This window comes from Odocoileus virginianus, chromosome 23 (genome assembly GCF_023699985.2).
Source record: "Odocoileus virginianus isolate 20LAN1187 ecotype Illinois chromosome 23, Ovbor_1.2, whole genome shotgun sequence".
Taxonomy (NCBI): domain Eukaryota; kingdom Metazoa; phylum Chordata; class Mammalia; order Artiodactyla; family Cervidae; genus Odocoileus; species Odocoileus virginianus.
Window position 1 is genome coordinate 46,185,305 of NC_069696.1, and position 19,739 is coordinate 46,205,043.

Genomic DNA, 19,739 nt, shown 5'->3' on the forward strand with positions numbered 1-19,739 from the left:
ATTCTTATGGTTCTGGGAACCCATACCAAGAGGAAGACAGTTTATTTGATTAAAACAACATGGTGCTTGGGGGACTTCCCTGGTGGTCCAGTGGCTAAGACTCTGCAACGAGACAAGTTATATTGTGCTCATGCCAGTTCAGAGAAGTCATATTTATTCATTATTACAAGCCAGGACACCCCTATGGAGCAGCTGGTTACTGCTCACTGAGTCACTGAAAACTGCAGTCATTTTGTTGCATTTCGAATGTCATGGTCATCAGGATTATGGGAATCCTTGGTGTATGAGTGTTTTGATTTTTTATTCTCTCTCCTGATGGTGCAAAGTCTCCCTTCCGGGATCTTTGGGCAGGTTGGGCCCTTGACGTAACCCCAGGTTCATGTTGGACAACCCTAGAGTCTATGGTAATTGGAGGAGCTTTCCAAAGTTACCATCTTTCCACTCTCCTAATTTTATATAGGACAGAGCCGAACCCAGAGAGAGAATGACCTGTTTGGAAGCAAGTGAATTCACAGTGGAGAGACTGGAATTTCTTCTAACTTTTAAAAGATTGGACTATAATTGCTTTACAATGTTGTGTTAATTTCTGCTGTAAATGAAATGAATCAGCTATATGTATATATCCCTGGAGAAAGAAATGGCAACCCACTCCAGTATTCTTGCCTGGGAAATCCCATGGACAGAGGAGCCTGGTGGGCTACAGTCCATGGAGTTGCAAAGAGTCGGACACGACTGAATACACAAGCAATATGTATACGTATATTCCCTCCCTCATTAATCCCTCCCAGAGAGACGAGAATTTCATACCTCTCAGAGACAGATGTATGCAGGAAAAATTTCCCTCCCTCCCTCTTTTTTGGTAGTTATTCTTGACTGCATTTCCCCCGTTTGTCTTTCAGAATAAGTCCTCTTCCAGCTTACAAGTCTATTTTGCTGTTGTCTGGAGAACGTGGTTGTGGCAAGTCTACTCTGCTCGCCAACTGGGTGAACTATTTCAAGGAGAAATACCCGAACATGTTGCTGATCCCTCACTTCGTGGGAAGCACTTGTGAAAGCAGTGACATCATGTCCGTGATCCATTACTTCATCACAGAATTGCAGTACAAACACTATGGTAATGGAATCAGACTTTGAAATTCATTCAGAAAAATTTTCTTTAAAAGTGATCTTCCTGTCTTCTGCCCATGAGGCTATTTTTCTCTTGTTCCAATCTAAACCCTTATATTGTCTTGCCTATGTATCCACACACCTCTTCTGCTCTTAGAATTGTTTCTTTTCTTCCTTTCTTTCTTCTTTCCTTCCCCAAATGTGAACTGAGTGCCTTATACGCCAGTGGGGATACAACCATGAAAAAAATGGACAGAATACGGTAGCCTCATGGGGTTTTCCTGTTATTGGAGAGCGAAGGGGACAAAGAGTTAATGACTAGAAAATATAGAATGTTTAGAGGTGGTTAAGTTCTATGAAGAAAAATAAATCAGAGAAAGAAAGTAGGCAGTGTGTATGTGTAAGGATTTCAGGACTTCAAAGGTATCGTCTGGGAAAGCTTCACTGAAAAAAGGGACATTTGAATAAATACTTGAAAGAGGGAGCCAGGCAGATTATCTCAGAACATTCCAGTCAATGGGAACAGTTGCAAGGGCTCCAACGCAGGATTGCCTCTCAGCTATTGCTCAGGTTCAGTTCAGTTCAGTTCAGTCTCTTAGTTGTGTCTGACTCTTTGCAGCACACCAGGCCTCCCTGCCCATCACCAACTCCCAGAGTTTACTCAACCTCATGTCCATTGAATCCGTGATGTCATCCAACCATCTCATCCGCTGTTGTCCCCTTCTCCCTTTCCCAGCATCCCTTTCTCCTCCCTTTTCAAATGAGTCAGTTCTTCACATCAGGTGGCCAAAGTATTAGAGTTTCAGCTTCAACATCAGTCCTTCCAATGAATATTCAGGACTGATTTCCTTTAGGATGGACTGGTTGGATGTCCTTGCAGTCCAAGGGGCTATCAGGAGTCTTCTCCAACACCACAGTTCAAAAGCATCAATTCCTCGGCGCTCAACTTTCTTTATAGTCCAACTCTCACATCCATACATGACTGCTGGAAAAACCATAGCCTTGACTAGACGGACCTTTGTTGGCAAAGTAATGTCTCTGCTTTTTAATATGCTGTCTAGGTTGGTCATAATTTTCCTTCCAAGAAGTAAGCGGCTTTTAATTTCATGGCTGCAGTCACCATCTGCAGTGATTTTGGAGCCCTCCCCCAAAAAGTCTGCCACTGTTTCCATTGTTTCCCCATCTATTTGCCGTGAAGTGATGGGACCGGATGCCATTAGTTTTCTGAATGTTGAGCTTTAAACCAACTTTTTCACTCTCCTCTTTTACTTTCATTAAGAGGCTGCCATAGTTCTTTGTTTTCAGCTATTGCTCCTCCCATCTCTCTACTAAGCATGTTTACTCACTCATTCATTACAAAGTATTTATTGGTTGCCTGTTCTGTGCCTGTCATTGGTTTGGGTTCTGGGGACATAGCACTGAGTCTGGCAAATAAGGTCATGACTCCCATCGGTCTAATGTTCTGTTGAGAAAGGCAGATAACCAGTAATTAAGAGATGTTTCAAATAATGGTGAATGCCTCGCAGAGTGATGTGCTGAGATGATGGGCTGGCTGTTGAGGCTGAGTGGTCAGGGGCTGCCTCTGTATTAGTTGGAATGACTCTGGCTGCTGTTTATACAGCCGATTTCAGTGGCTTCTCGAGGTTTATTTCTAGCTCGTGTTTGTGTTAGTCACTCAGTCTTGTCAGACTCTTTGTAACTCCATGGACTATAGCCTGCCAGGCTCCTCTCTCCATGGGATTATCCAGGCAAGAATACTGGAGTGGGTTGCCAGTCCCTTCTCCAAGGAATCTTCCCAACCCAGGGATCGAACCCAGGTCTCCTGCACTGCAGGCAGATTCTTTACCATCTGAACCATTTCTAGCTCATGCAACAGTTCAGTTCAGGGTTCCTAGTTAGAGAACGAGTGGCTTTTCCCCACGTGGTGGTTTGGGGCCACAGACTCTTTCCATCTTGAGGCTATGTCGTCTTCTAGGGCCTCAGAGTCGTCTGCTTTTGGCTGGAGGAAGAGGAAATCGAGTGGAAAAGGCACACCTTTCCTTAAAAGTCTCGGCCAGGTAGTGAGACGAGTCACTTCCGCTGCCATTCTTTTGGCAAGAGGTCAGCCGCCCTGGGGTCCCATGGCCATGCTGGGAGTTGGGTAGGAATGGAAAGCTACCCCCAGCATCTTTAAGGGGGAGCATAAACTTTGACAGCACAGGCTGCCATCTCTGCTGCACTCTCGGGAGATCTCACAGACATGCGGAGATCAGAACATTCCAGACAGAAGGGACAGCTAAGGTTGCTGAGCGGGAAACAAAGTGGAGTGAATCAGAAAGGGAAAGAAGGCAGTGTGTCCAGACTTGGGAGGTGGGGGGGACGAGGGGCGTGTGCCCAGCGATGCGGGATGAGATAGAGGATGGGCCCCCTTTGAGTTTTGTGGAATAGGATCTTGGGTTAGATTCTGTTGTATGAAGTGAGGGGCTGGTGGAGGATTTTGAGCAGGGGACTGGCATGATTTGGTTGGTGTTTGTCAAAGCTCAGACTCGTCTCCTGTGTAGGAACAGGTTCGGGGAAGCAGCTCAGTGGCACTGACGCTTGTCAGAGCCCATCCCAGTGGTCCAGGTGGGAGAGGCGATCGCTCGGGGGAGGGGAGCAGCCAGGGGAAGGGTGGGAGCACACGGAGGAGTTGAATGTGGGAATTGCAGGATAGGGAGAGATTACGGATTCTCCTAGCTTGCGGCTCAGGGAGACTAGGTGGACAGTCAGGGTGGCTCACTGAAATGGGACATTGATGGGGCAGCAGGTTTCGTGGGTGACCAAGAGTCCTGCTTTGGCCAGGAGACATTGAAGATGCAAGGCTTACATGGGCAGAGAGAACAATCCTGTGGGGTCCACCTCTGTTCTAGGAGCAGCTGCAGAGCAGCTGCGGAGCTGGACGGCTTCTATTAGCCGGGAGACCTAGGCAAGTTATTTTAACTCTCTCTGGCTCAGTTTTCCCATTTGCAAAATATGGATAGGAAGAAAAAAGATGTCTTACAGGTAGTTGAGAGGATGAACTAAGATACAGTCTGAGAAACAGACACTTGACACAGCGCTTGGCGTAGAGTGCTGGGCTCTGCTCAGTCACTCAGGCCTGTCTGACTCTGTGAGGCCCCATGGACTGCAGCCCGCCAGGCTCCTCTGTCCATGGGGATTCTCCAGGCAAGAATGCTGGAGTGGTTCGCCATGCCCTCCTCCAGGGGCTCTTCCCATTGCAGGGATCGAACCCAGGTCTCCCGCACTGCAGGTGGATTCTTTACCATCTGAGTCACCAGGGGCGCTCAAGAACACTGGAGGGTGGGGAGCCCATCCCTTCTCCAGGGGATCTTCCCAACCCAGGGGTGGAACCTGGGTCTCCTCTGCAGGCAGATTCTTCACTGGCTGAGCTACCAGGGAACCCGAAGCCCCAGCAGATATTAGATGTTATTATCATCATCATTAGGTGCCTCTGTGTATTTGCATGTTTGTATGTGTCTGACCCTTCCTGCTTTGGAGACTTCATCCCTTCTCAACCCGGGGCTTGTACCCACATGAGCCTCTGGGTACTGAGTGAGCATCGGGGCCCTGGGTGGGTTTTGATGGGTGTAGATCTTCTCTGGATGAAGGAACAAATATGTGAGCTTCCTTCTGCGTGTGTGTGTGTATAGGGGTGTCTGTGAGTAAATAAAGCGAACTCGTGGGCGTGAGTTTTTAGTGGCTGCATTTCTCAGAGTGTGCTCAGTGGGTAAAGTCAAAATCAGCAGCAGCAGGTGTGTCTGATTCTAAGAGAAAGCGACTGGTACCACTCAGGCTCAGTCCAAAGGTGTTCATTCTGGCAAGGCTGATGATAGATGCTCAACTGTACAGATGCAATTGTGATTTTATTCCCCAAATAAATTGCTATTTTCCTGAGTGTTTTTTTAGGTATGGAAAACGGCTAATAAAAACAGCTGCTGTCTTTCAAACAAACAAATCTTTAAGCTGACAAGCAGAATAAATTCATTGACAGCCTGTGAACACTTGTCAGGCACCACCTCTCTTGTTAACAGGAAGGCCGTGGTTCTGGACTTGGCCTGCCCGGATTTTCAGTTCTGGCTCTGCTATTTACTAGCTGTGTGATCTTAGGCAGTTCACTTAAACAATCTGTGCCTCAGTTTCTCATCTCTAAAATGGGGATGGGAATAATAGTACCTACAGAAAGCTGTGTCAGGGTTAACAGATGATACATGTAAAGAACTTAAATGGGTCCTTGGCACAGTTTTCTGTTATTGCTTTTGTTGTTATTCCTCACTGAGCTAGAGAAAGAAGCAGGGAGTTGGGACAGCTGAGGGAAGCAAGAAAGTCCTATTCACTGTCTACACTAAGGGGAGCAAGGATGGAAAGCAAGAGAGGTGGCAGCTGTTCTGCAGTGTCTCCATGGTAAAGGATCCACCTGCAGTGCAGGAGATGTGGGTCCAATCCCTGGGTCAGGAAGGTCCCCTCGAGGAGGAAATGGCCACCCAGTCTAGTATTCTTGCCTGGAAGGTCCCACGGACAGGGGAGCCTGGCAGGCTACAGTCCGTGGGGTCGCGAAGAGTCAGACACGACTGAACACGCATGCTTGCTACACAGAAGCCCGGGGGAAGCCAGGATGAGCAGGGCTGGCTGGCTCCAGCATCATTTAGCATCACTGCCTTGGCTCAGAAGCTCGCTTTCACCTGGGGGTGGTGGACGTGGGCAGATGAGGAGCCACTTCTGAGAGCACAGCCAGGCCTGAGAGGTCACATGCAGATTCAGGCAGAGAGCATTTTCTTGTACCCAACTCAGCTGTCCGCAGATGCAGCGCCTGTGTGGGCTGTGAGCCCTGCCCTCCCTCCCCATCGTGGGGATGCTAAAACTCTCCTGAGTGAAGCTGACATTTCTGCTTCTCCATCCCCACCCCTGCTGGCCAGGATATAGCGATCTAGCAGAGAACTGCCCACTCGTGGCCAAGTCTCTGATCCAAGTGCCCTTGCCTGCTAGGCAGCTGCAGCTGACGTCGCCCTCATGACAGGCTTCATAGAAGGTCAGAGAAGAGCCTCCGCCTTTCCTCTTTTCAGGTTTCCTCACCATATTACTCTGGACCCTGGCAGCAGCCCTGACTAATAAGGAGTTCCTTTTATCAAAGGCTTGCTGGGTGCCAGATGCTGTGCGGAGGGCTTCATCAACATCTCACTGTTTTTCCCCAAGAGGTCTTTCTTGATGTTAGCATCGTTATGCTTCTGTGTAATACAGTTACCCTCCCTGCTTGGGCAAAATAGGGTAAATCTTTTAAAAATTAATTAATTTTTGGCTGTGCTGAGTCTTCGTTGCTGCCCCAGGGATTTCTCTACTTGGTTGCGATGTGTGGGCCTCTCACTGCGGCGGCTTCTCTTGTTGTGGAGCACAGGCTGTAGGCACGTGGGCTTGAGCAGTTGCAGCGCGGGGGCTCAGGATTGTGGCTCAAAGGCCCTGGAGCACAACCTCGGTAGTTGGGGTGCATGGGCATGGTTGCTCCAAGGCATGTGGATTCTTCCTGGATCAGGGATCGAACCTGTGTCCCCCGCATTGGCAGGTGGGTTTTTAAATTGATTAAATCTTCATATACCCAAGAAACTTAATCCAGTCCAGTTTCTTTGCATAACTTGACTTCTAGATCCTAACAGGTCTTAATTTCTTTGAAAAATATTGGTTTTGAAAATTAAAAGCAAGGCAGAAATTGTATGTCACAGAGTGCCCTTAGAGTGTGAGGTAGGTGATTACCATTTTGGGTTGCTGCTCGTGTGTCAGTTAATCACATCCTGCAAGTTGGTCCTCTCAAATTACTTCCTTTAGTCTTGGTTGATTCATAACTTAGTTCTCCCTAGTAATTTCCAGAATCCAAGGTCTGGAGTCCATTGCTAAGGGCAGAGTAATTTAGGATCAGTTCTGTTAGGTTTCAAATGAGCCAGGACCAAAGAAACTAGGTGGTGGGTAGGAGATATTGTGTGTGTGTGTGTGTGTGTCTGTGTGCGTGCACACAGCTGGACCCCCAGAGTGGTGTCTGTGTCCCCTAAGCAGGAACTGATGTTAAGGGGGTGAAGAAGCTTTACAGATCACATAGCCTAACTTCTCTTTCTTCCCATCCAGTTCTTTGTAACATGATCAATTTTTGCATTTTGGAAAATGAGAGTAGCGCTTTGAATCATACATAATATTTTTTATATAAAATCTTGAAAATATATAGGAGACATGTGGTGGTAAATATTGTTACCCCTTAGGGTTGAATATTTTGAGGCTGCCAATCACACATATGGCCTTCCCAGGTGGCTCAGTGGTAAAGAGCCCACCTGCCAATTCAAGAGACACAGGATACTCGAGTTCGATCCCTGGGTCGAGAAGATCCCCTGGAGAAGGGAATGGCAGCCCACTCCAGCATTCTTGCCTGGAAAGTCCCATGGACAGAGGACCTTGGCGGGTTACAGTCCATGGGGTCGCAAGGAGTCAGACCTGACTGAGTGCCTGGGCAGGCACTCACCATCCCACATACCTGTGTGTGTCACACAGCTGTGGGTTGCACTCACTGTCCCCAACCCATTAACATGTTTTAGCAGCAATGGAAACATTGTCACCTAATTTGAGCACATTTCTATGTTGTAGGTACCCAGCTTGAAACTGATATTCTCAGTGAAGATGCAAATATCTTGACCTTTTCACTTCTTGTAGAAGTGTTCATTGCTTCCATCAATGTAAAGCCATGTATACTTGTACTGGACGGAATTGAAGAATTGGCTGGCATTTATGGGGTTTCAGGAGAGAAGGTAATCTCTTTTCAAAATAATATATATATTTTATTCTTATTTAATAAAAAGAGAGCCTCTTAATTTATTTTTTTGAACTTTTTATTTTGTATTGGGTGTAGCCGATTAACAATGTTGTGATAATTCCAGGTGAACAGAGAGGGGACTGAGCCATACACATACACGTAGCCATTCTCCTCTCACCCCCGCTCCTCCAGGCTGCCACATCACACTGAGTGGGGTTCTATGTGCTACACAGTAGGTCCTTGTTGGAAAACAGCTTAACTTAGAATGTACATAATACCATTCCCTTATTGCATACCTATAGTTATGGCCAATGCTGCTTCTAGTTACTTCTGAATATTTTGTGAAACAAATATTACATGACACAATAAGTCAGGCACTATTCTCGAAACTTTAGAGATACTTGCATTGAATTCTCACAACAATCCTTGATAGACTGGGATCATCACCCCCATTTATATAAATGGGATTGGACTTGGAGATATTAGACAGCTTGCTGAAGGTCCTAAGGTGATGGTGGGCTTGGAATTCAAGCGTGGGAAGCCTGGTTCTAGAAACCGGCCGCTACTGCTGCACAGTTCTGCCCCGCTGTTTTATGCTTCAATCAGACATTTATTGGGCCCTGTTATAGTCTTTAGGTTGTATATTTTGATTTCCCTTATCTATTCTGAGTTTTTCATATATCAAATTCTCTCAGTCATTTGCTGTCTTTAGTTTTTCTTCTTTTGAAGTGATACTGGATCAATGGCACCTCCATTGCTTTTTAGTATTAGTCATTCCTCTGTGAAGCATTTTCTCTAAAACTTATACATGCATAATTATAAATTATGTAATTCATGTGTATTTCTCATAGAACATATAACAAAGAAGCAGAAAATAGAACGTTAAATATCCTCACAGCCTCACCATTGTTAAACCTTCTTTTTTCTATGGATGGCTGTATACACATACATATGCTTATATAAATGAAGTTATATACCATATTATTTTGTAATCTGCTTTTTTTGTTTTTTTTTTTTGTAATCTGCTTTTTAATTCAGTACATGGAGACCACCGTACATCCAACACATAATTATTGACCACTTACCATGGGGAAAGCACTGTAAACAGACGAACATAGTCCCTGCTAAGAAAGAGAGCTTTCATTCTAGCAGGGAATGGCAGATACTAGTAATATCATCACACAAATAAATACAAAATGACAGCTGTGCCAAGTGCTGGCAGGGATCAGTATGTAGGATTGTGAAGGCCTCTAACGAAAGCACTTGACCTCTGGAAAAGGCTTCCTGGAAGAGGGGCACAGGCAGAGCTCTTCAGGAGCAGGGACTGTCAGGCGGTTCTCTGAGGCATCAGTGCAGTGGTGAGGAGCCTGCCCTGCGGCCAGACCCTCAGTCTGAATCCCGGCTCTGCTGCTTACCCTCATAATGAATCTGATAGAGCATTTAGGCCCTCTGTGCTTCACTTTCCTCCTCGGCCTTTCTGGAGGAATGGGATTTGATATATGGAAAAATCAGTGTAGATAAGGCAGATCAGAATTATTTTGGGGGTTTTCATGGGAGAAGCAAGGCAGGGCAGAGGACACAGTCTCGGATTGCTAGTTTGAATAATTCTAGTGGACTTTTGGGGCATAGGGGCTTTCCCTCACTGTCTGGCACCTGACCCTTGGATGATTTAGGGCGGAGGAAGTACTGGCTTGGTGAGGGAAAGTTGAATAAGAAGGTGGGTCGGGGTGTGGTCACCGGTTGGTTTGTCTGCACACAGAAGGTATGTTTCATGCAAGCTGCCCACCACTCCCAGGAACTGGCTGGCCTTGGAAGGAGCAATTTCCCTGGATCTTAAGTCCTCCAGGAGAGATGTGGAAACAATGTAAGATGCAGAAAATTTTAAAAATGTAAGTAACCAGTGCAGTTGGTCCACACTCAACACAGTGCTTGGCTCAGAGTAAGCAGTCACGATATGAGAGTTGCTATTATTAGGCAAAGAGGGATGGGAAAGGCTGTTTGTTAAAGGAATCCAGAAAGATTTTATTAGGTGTTTCTTTTATTCCAAAATGAAACCATTTAACTTATGATCCTATTGCTACCCAAAGCGACAGTTCTTCAGCACAAGATAGTATCTTCTTTTTCAGTTGAATGGTTCAATTTGCACTCTGGCCATCACTGTAGGTCATTCTTCAGGAGTCTATGATTTTGCTAAAGTACTTACTTGTAGGAACCTCTTTTCAGAGTCTGCATTTGTACTATCAAATCCCTGATGGATAGGTGAATCAGTCAGTATGGTTCTATGGAGTGTGAATTGGTGTTGTTGTAGCACCATATTGCTTGCTATCCAAGTTACTGTTAATAACTGTAACCCCAATCCCTACCCTATACTTTCTTACTATATTCCACTGAATCTATTTATTAAAAAATTTTAAAAATTGAAATATAGTTGATTTACAATGTTGTGTTAGTTTCAGGTGTACAACAAAGTGATTCCATTATACATATATATATGTATATTCTTTTTTGCATTCTCTTCCATTTTAGGTTATAAGATATTGAGTATAATTCCCTGTGCTATACAGTAGGTCCTTGTTGGTTATCCATATTATATGTAGTAGTGTGTGTATTTTAATCCCAAACTCCTAATTTACCCCTCCCTCCTTTCTCCTTGGTAACTGTAAGTTATTTTCTATATCTTGTCTGTTTCTGTTTTATAAATTGGTTTATTTGCATCTTTTTTAGATTCCAGTTATTAGTGACATCCTGTGCTGTTTCTTTTTCTCTCTGATTTACTTCACTTGGTATGACAGTCTCTAGTTCCATCCATGTTGCTGCAGATGACTTTTTTCACCCTTTATATGACTGACTAATATTCCATAGTATATATGGACCACATCTTCTTTATCCTTGTGTTTGTTGATGGACACTTAGGTTGCTTCTGAGTCTTGGCTATTGTAAATAGTGCTGCTGTGAACACTGGGGGGGCGGTGTATATCTTTTTGAATTCTGTTTTTCTCTGGATATATGCTCAGTAGTGGGGCGGGGGCAGGATCATGCGGTAGCTCTATTTTTCGATTTTTAAGGAACCTCCATACTATTCTCCATAGTGGAGAACAGCGTAGGAGGGTTCCTTTTTCTCCGCCACCTACTCTAAGTTAAAAAAAAACACACACCAGCAAAGTAGTTTTAAAATTGTGAAGTTTTCAACCGTCTTTGACTCTTTTCACCAGGTGAAAGACATCTCCTGGCTGCCAGGCTCGCTGTCTCCTCACTGCAAGTTTATCATGAGCACCGTCTCCTCCAGCCTGGCCTACAAGTCGCTGTGTGCCCGCCCTGACGTGAGGACGGTGGAGCTCGTCAGCACAGTGGACAAAGAAGCCCAGCTACACATCTTCCGAGAGTATCTCTCTTTTTCTGATGGAGACCCCTTCCGACAGGGCAGATACGGCTTGAGGAAGAAAACAAACCTGAGTCTTTTAAAACTCACAATCCTGGCAAAGGAATACCAAGAGTGCAGAATCTACCGGAACGAGCTTCAGTGCCTGAAGGAGTACTTGGGGGTGGCCTCGATTCAGGAGCTCTGGGGGTTGATTCTGAAACGCTGGGTTGAAGACTATAGTTGGACTGTGAAACACAAAAAGGCAGATTCTGACACTGTGGCTTCAGGAGAAGGTAGGCGTTAAGCAGTATTAACCACCTGGTCTGAGTTCACAGGGAGAAAGATCCCCCTTCCCCCAACGCCACGCCTGCCTTCATCTCCAGGGAGGAAGGTTGAGGGAGAGGATTGTCAGAGAAATACAGTTTGCCCAGTTAAATTTGAATTTCAGATAAACAACAAATAATCTTTTTTTTTTTTTTTTAATTTTTTTTATTAGTTGGAGGCTAACCACTTTACATCATTACAGTAGTTTTTGTCATACATTGAAATGAATTAGCCATGGATTTACATGTATTCCCCATCCCAGTCCCCCCTCCCACCTCCCTCTCCGCCTGATCCCTCTGGGTCTTCCCAGTGCATTAGGCCCGAGCACTTGTCTCATGTACCCAACCTGGGCTGGTGATCTGTTTCACCCTAGATAATATACATGTTTCAATGCTGTTCTCTTGAAACATCCCACCCTCGCCTTCTCCCAGAGTCCACAAGTCTGTTCTATACATCTGACTCTCTTTTTCTGTTTTGCATATAGGGTTATCGTTACCATCTTTCTAAAGTCCATATATATGTGTTAGTATACTGTAGTGGTCTTTATCTTTCTGGCTTACTTCGCTCTGTATAATGGGCTCCAGTTTCATCCATCTCATTAGAACTGATTCAAATGAATTCTTTTTAATGGCTGAGTAATATTCCATGGTGTATATGTACCACAGCTTCCTCATCCATTCGTCTGCTGATGGGCATCTGGGTTGCTTCCATGTCCTGGCTATTATAAACAGTGCTGCGATGAACATTGGGGTGCACGTGTCTCTTTCAGATCTGGTTTCCTCGGTGTGTATGCCCAGAAGTGGGATTGCTGGGTCATATGGCAGTTCTATTTCCAGCTTTTTTAAGAATCTCCACACTGTTTCTCCATAGTGGCTGTACTTAGTTTGCATTCCCACCAACAGTGTAAGAGGGTTCCCTTTTCTCCACACCCTCTCCAGCATTTATTGCTTGTAGACTTTTGGATAGCAGCCATCCTGACTGGCGTGTAATGGTACCTCATTGTGGTTTTGATTTGCATTTCTCTGATAATGAGTGATGTTGAGCATCTTTTCATGTGTTTGTTAGCCATCTGTATGTCTTCCTTGGAGAAATGTCTGTTTAGTTCTTTGGCCCATTTTTGGATTGGGTCATTTATTTTTCTGGGGTTGAGCTGGAGGAGTTGCTTGTATATTTTTGAGATTAATCCTTTGTCTGTTGCTTCGTTTGCTATTATTTTCTCCCAATCTGAGGGCTGTCTTTTCACCTTGCTTATAGTTTCCTTTGTTGTGCAAAAGCTTTTAAGTTTCATTAGGTCCCATTTGTTTATTTTTGCTTTTATTTCTGAAATTCTGGGATGTGGGTCATAGAGGATCCTGCTGTGATTTATGTCGGAGAGTGTTTTGCCTATGTTCTCCTCTAGGAGTTTGATAGTTTCTGGTCTTACATTTAGATCTTTAATCCATTTTGAGTTTATTTTTGTGTATGGTGTTAGAAAGTGTTCTAGTTTCATTCTTTTACAGGTGGTTGACCAGTTTTCCCAGCACCACTTGTTAAAGAGGTTATCTTTTTTCCATTGTATATCCTTGCCTCCTTTTTAAACTTCCAAACTCATTCTATGAGGCCACCATCACCCTAATTCCAAAACCAGACAAAGATGCCACAAAAAAAGAAAACTACAGGCCAATATCACTGATGAACATAGATGCAAAAATCCTTAACAAAATTCTAGCAAACAGAATCCAACAACATATTAAAAAAATCATTCATCATGACCAAGTGGGCTTTATCCCAGGAATGCAAGGATTCTTTAATATCCACAAATCAATCAATGTAATACACCACATTAACAAATTGACAGATAAAAACCATATGATTATCTCAATAGATGCAGAAAAAGCCTTTGACAAAATTCAACATCCATTTATGATTAAAACTCTCCAGAAAGCAGGCATAGAAGGAACATACCTCAACATAATAAAAGCTATATATGACAAACCCACAGCAAGCATCACCCTCAATGGTGAAAAATTGAAAGCATTTCCCCTGAAATCAGGAACAAGACAAGGGTGCCCACTCTCACCACTACTATTCAACAAATAATCTTTTAGTATATCCCAGATATTGCATGGGAAATTTACTAAAAATTATTTAAACTACAGATAATAAGTAACAAATAATCTTGTATATAAGTATATCCCAAATATTGCTTGGAATATACTTATGCCAAAAATTGATTTATTGTTTACCTGAATTCAGATGTAGCTGGGGGCTCCATGTTTTTATTTGCTAAATCTGGCAGCCCCACCCAGGGAGCTCTGTGTGTTGATCATAAGGAGAAATACACTAAGCATAGATTTTAGTCACATTTCTCAGAGGTCTAAGGAATGAGCCTTTATTATTTCTGTGATTCAGTTTAATCTCTCTTTTGAGCCTACAGTCCCACTGATGGCAGAAATTAGGTTAATTCTGGTTAAGCTCATCCATTTAGTGTATTTTCAGTCAATTCAGGATTTTTTTTCAGCCATGTGAGGGTTTGTGTCCTTCCCGTGACCCCGCTGGGGTGAGCTCAGATCTGAAGGCCTTGGTGCTGATTGTCCTGGGTTGTCACCTGTCCCCGCTGTCTTCCACTGAGGTGGTCGTGGCTCCAGATGGTCCATGGACACTGGCGTGCCCTGTTCTTGGCATCCTCGGGAATGCCTGTGTTCCCGTCTGTTCTGGGCTGGTTCCATCTGTGCCACCATCTGCTGCTGCGTGCCCTCGTCCTCACGTGCATCCTCGGCTCACTCCTTCCCTCTGCTTGAGCCTCCAGTCTTGTAGGTACTCTACGTGCCCGACAGAGAATGTGGCCGCGCGCTGCGCCACTCGGAGGCCCAGGGCCGTCGGCCTCCCCAGCCTCCCCACAGCCGTTTCTGCTCCGCACTCCTTCCTGCGGCACTGGGGAAGCGGTAGCGCTGCTGCCTTCCAGGCTTGTGGAAGCTCAGGTCCTCCCTCCCGTCCGGCCTCAGATGCATCCAGAGGCCGGCCTCTCTCTGCTCCATGCTGACTTGCTTCATGGGGAGGGCTGTGGCCCCTGCTCAGAAACCCACTTGAGCCATGTTCTTGCTTTTTTCTCTCTCTGTCTTTTTTAAATTAATTGTTGTTGGAGTACAGTTGCCTTACAGTGTGGTGGTAGTTTCTGCGTCCAGCAAAGTGAACCAGCCGTGCACACGTTCTCTCCCTGTTGGGCTTTCTTCCTGTTCAGGTCCCCACAGGGCACGAGTTCCCTGCTGAAGGCAGGTTCTCATCAGTCATCTGTACATACACAGCACCAGTAGTGTATTCATGTCAGCCCCAACCTCCCAGTTCCTCCCACCTACCTCCCTTTCCCTCTTGGTATCCACACGTTTGTTCTCGATGACTGTGTCTCTGTTTTGCAAATTTTGCTGAACTCAGAAAGGTGTTAAAAAAGAGGCCGAGAGATCATCTAGAAAAATGGAATAGGTGATCTCTTTTTTTAACACCTTTCTGAATTCAGCAAAATCAATTTTCTTACTGGGTGGGAAAAAAATGTCCTCTTTACATCTTCCTGTAATGGTCTGAGGCTCTTTGTGGTTTAAAAAAAAATTATTCCAAGAGTTGGCCAGGAATCTGTGGTTCAATATTCAACAATCAGGCTTTCGAAAACCCAAGTTTATTCTCACAAGCCATGGACTCAAAAGCCTCTTGAAACTTGAGTTTTTCTCTCTTCATTTCTCCTGTGACCACTGTCTTTTAAGTGAATTAGAACGGGGCAGGGATGGGGAGGTGGAGCTCTGAGAGAGAAGCAGAAGATACTGGGAATGAAAGGCACATTGTTTGTTGCCCCAGTATATTATCCCGTCCTCCCCTCCTTTTTTTTTTTTTTTTTTTTGCTCTAGAGCTTGCATTTCTGCAGAGAAAGTTAACTTCAAGTTTAGTGTGCCCTCCTTGACCTGCACGGAAGTGAAAACAAGGTCTCTGTGCCCCAGGAAGAATCATCCAGACAAAACTGCCCACAGCTGTGCCCTTGGCTAGATGCATGTCTCCAGGTTGTGCAGGAAAGCCTGGGTCCTCCCCACCCCACAACCCATAGGGACTGCTCCTTTTATAGGCAGTTTTCCTCCTCCCAGTGCTATCCGCTGACCCCCACTCAGGCCCGCCGAGTTCAACCACTGGTCTGGGAGAGCTTGGTTGAACTGGGGCAAACCTCAGAGGAAGCTTGTGCACATCGGTCTGAACAACTGCCTCTGCTGAAAGGATGCAGGCATCTGGGGCCTCATTCCCCAGTCCTAGCATAAGAAATCCACTTCGAATGGTAGACCTTGCTCTCATTTCTCTCCGTGGTCTTAAGGATCTCTTTAGAGTTGGTTGATCCAGTGGGAGATCCTACTACAGTGGAAACATCTAGAGGGTCAGGTGAGTAATAGGTGGCTGGCTTGTATGGTGTGTATGAATGTGCAATGGGCAGCAGCCAGACAGAAAAGCCTCTCATACCTGCACCTGCACATCTGATGTTGGAAATCTTTAAATAAAGACTGCTCAGGGGAAATGCTAAGTGTCAGAACTGGCAAGCTTGCCAGTTGGTAACCGTAGCTGACATGGATGGATTCGTTGTGACAATGTAGGTAATAATTTAATGGTCAAGAACATGGATTCTGTAGCCACAGCATCTGCATTCAAATGCTGCACTGATTTCTGTGTGACAGGGGGTAGGATACAACCTCTCCGTGCTGCATTTTTCTTACTTGTAAGATGGGGCAGTTATAGTATCTACCTAGAGGATGGTGGAAAGAAGCGGGCTTGTTGGTCACACACACATGTGGAATGATGCCTGGCATGTGCGAGCCCTCCTCTGTCACCATCATCCGTGTGTTGTCTACACAGGGTTGGATGGCTGGGTGTCCGACACCCTGTGTTTGTTGAGCATCTCGCATTGTGGGCTGGCCGAGGACGAGATACACCAGCTTTTGGACATGCTGGGCTACAAGGGGCATTACAAAGTGACCACGTTGCACTGGGCTGCCTTCCGCAACGCCACCAGACACTGGGTCCAGGAGAAGCCCAACGGCCTCCTGTACTTCCGGCACCAGTCCCTGCGAAGCGCCGTGGAAAAGAAGCTTCTGGGTAAGGCTCGAATCTGTGCAGGCTCCTGCTGGCTAAGGGGAGGTGAGAGTCGCATCCAAGGGAAAGTTATAGCTGGGGTTTCTTGAGTAGAAATGAGTCTATAAACATGCATTAAAATGGTTGTATAAATTAAGATCTGTATGTGGCTGTAACAGACATGACTTCAATGGCTTAGTATACCAGGGTTTATTCTCTCATTTGAAAGACTTCCGGAGGTCAGCGGTCCCAGCCTATGCTGTTGGCTCTTCAGTCATCTGGAGCCCAGCTCCTTCACTGTCCCTCATCTGTTACACTGGCTGACACTCTCAGGGTTGCCCCATGCTCATGAATACTGGAGATAGTATGGCTGCGGGAGCGCCAGCCATCATACTTCAGGCAACAGGAAGCACAGGGGCTGGGGTGGGAGAAGAGCTTGCATTTCCTTTCAAGGAGTTTTCCTAGACGTTTTCCACCAACATTTTCATTTCAGTCTCTTTGACCCAGGACTTTGTCATTTGGCGAAGAGTTGGACATAACAGCGACTAAGCACAGCACACAGTTACGAGGGGATTTGGGGACAGAGGTTTCAACTGGGTGTATTGCTCCCCTAAACCGAAGCAGGAACCTGTCACTAAGAAGATGAGGGAAATGGATTTGGGGTAGGAATTAGCAGTCTCTGCCTTAGTTCTGAAATCAAATTCTTATCCCCTCCTGAAAAGAACTGCTGATCTGAATCGGAGAAACAGCAGTTACAGAACCTTACCTGGAGTCAGAGCACTCTCTGAGCATCACTCACACAGGGGACCTTACGTCTCAGGACTTTAAAACCCTTTAAATGACAGCCTCTGGCAAGACTCTAAGCTTAAATTTTCTTTTCAGTTTACTGTGTTCTCTTTTACTTTTTTTTTTTCCCAGAAAAACCACATGAATCCTTTTTATTTTTCCCCTCCCACATTGACATCATTCCCACCATCTCTTAAGTTACATAATGCAGAGAAGAGCAGGGTGAGGATTGAGAATGTTCTTGGATGTAGTGTCAGCTCTTCTATTCACTCCAGTTTATGATGGTTTACAAGGCTCTCAATCTCTCCATTTGACCAAAAGCATTAACAGTCTTGCAGGTCTAGGAACTGAAGGGTCATGGTGTTACTGGTAAAATTGTGGGTTCATGCTGTACCCCTTCTCTGTAACATGAGCCCCAAAATAAAGCACTGCTGGCACTATTCACTATGGTTAAAACTGCAAGTTTTCTTGCTGCAGAATCAGGCTGTGAATACTAGTTTTTGCTAGAAGCACCAGAAATTGTAGTTTGAATAATTGACTTCATGCAGCCTTGGCATAAGAAGCAAGCCCATTCCTAAAGGATGAAAAATATCCCAAAGCCTGGGGCTGCAGCATTTGTCTGCTGTGGTATTTTGGTGAAGGGCTATGTTTTAATGTCTTTTGTCCAGATGTCATGTCAGTCATTTTGAGGCAGACTGGCCTCTTAGGCACAGACATCTGCAGGCTGCTTTCATTTGAAATTAATACTCTGCCTCTTACTGGGTGGCGCTTGTGGCTAATTCTGCCCACGAGTTGTGAGTGCTGACTGGCCATGTTCAAGATGGCGACTGCTCCATCTGTGCTGGGGTGAGGAGATCCACCTGGATTTGGGGTTCCAGCCAACATGTGATGGACATGATTAACCTTTGCTCTTTTAAGCCACTGAGACTTGGGGGGTTGTTCATCCACACAGTGAAGTCTAGCCTCAGCCGTGTCTGACTCTTTGTGAACGCATGAATTATATAGCCCCCCAGGCTCCTCTATCCATGGGATTTTCCAGGCAAGAATACTGGAACGGGTTGCCATTTCCTCCTCCAGAGGATCTTCCGGACCCAGCAGTTGAACCTGTGTGTCTCGGGTCTCCTGAACTGGCAGGCGGATTCTTTACCACTGTGCCACCTGGGAGGCCCATAAGAGATAACGGCACTACGTAAATGTCAGCCGGTTAGTCTGTCTATGAGAACTACACTGAACTTCGTAATGCACATGATCCTGTGGTCAAGCCATTCCTCACATCCCACGTGTGATTGGAGGAGCGCTGGAATTAAGTCAGAAGGTTTGAATCCTACATTTAGCAGTGTCAGTGAAAAATTAATCAGTTGATCTAAGAAAGAATTGAAAAATTTTATTCAAGTCAAATTTGAGGATTAAAACCCGGAAAGAGCATCCCAGAAAACTCTGAGAACTGTTCCACCTGTTAGTTCAGTTCAGTTTGGCCACTCAGTCATACCTGACTCTTTGTGACCCCATGGACTGCAGCACGCCAGGCTTCCCAGTCTATCACCAGGCAGTTATACAAGTTTTGAAACAGAGTGCTATACATCAAATGATGTATTTTTTTTAATTAGAGTATAATTTCTTTACAATGTGAAGCTCCGATCCTTTGGCCACTTGATGGGAGGAAGTGACTCATTGGAAAAGACCCTGATGCTGGAAAAGGTTGAAGGCAAGAGAAGGGGATGTCAGAGGACAAGATGGTTGGATGGCATCACTGACTTAATGGGCATGAGTTTGAGCAAGCTCAAGGAGATGGTGAAGGAGAGGGAAGCCTGGCATGCTGCAGTCTATGGGGTCGTAAAGAGTCGGACACGACTGAAGTGCTGTACAACAAAATGAATCAGCTGTACATACACATACCTCCCCTCCCTCTTGAACTTCCCTCCTGCCCACCCCCATCCCACCCCTCTAGGTCATCACAGAGCAGTGAGCTCAGCTCCCTGTGCTGTAAAGCGGCTTCCCACTAGCTATCTATTTTACACATGGTGATGTCTATATGGGCTTCCCAGGGTGGGCTTCCCAAGCAGCTCAGTGGTAAAGAATCCACCGGCTGATGCAGGAGACGCAGGAGATGCGGGTTCGATCCTTGGGTCAGGAAGATCCTCTGGAGGAGTAAATGGCACCCCACTCTAGTATTCTTGCCTGTAAAATCTCGTGGACAGAGGAACCTGGCGGGCTTCAGTCGATACGGTCACAGAAGAGTCGGACACAGCTGAGTGACTGAGCATGGGCGTGAGTGTATATTAA

At 45.5% G+C, this 19,739-nt stretch overlaps 1 protein-coding gene across 1 annotated transcript in view; it reads left to right on the forward strand.

Annotated features, from left to right (window-relative positions):
- The window catches only part of LOC110145301 (putative tetratricopeptide repeat protein 41), an 83,758-nt gene that overhangs the window by 15,034 nt on the left and 48,985 nt on the right, over positions 1–19,739 (forward strand). Inside the window, 4 exon segments of the mRNA XM_070454030.1 lie at positions 900–1,114; positions 7,744–7,904; positions 11,122–11,563; positions 16,455–16,694. Of these exon segments, the coding sequence (XP_070310131.1) occupies positions 900–1,114; positions 7,744–7,904; positions 11,122–11,563; positions 16,455–16,694 (1,058 nt within the window).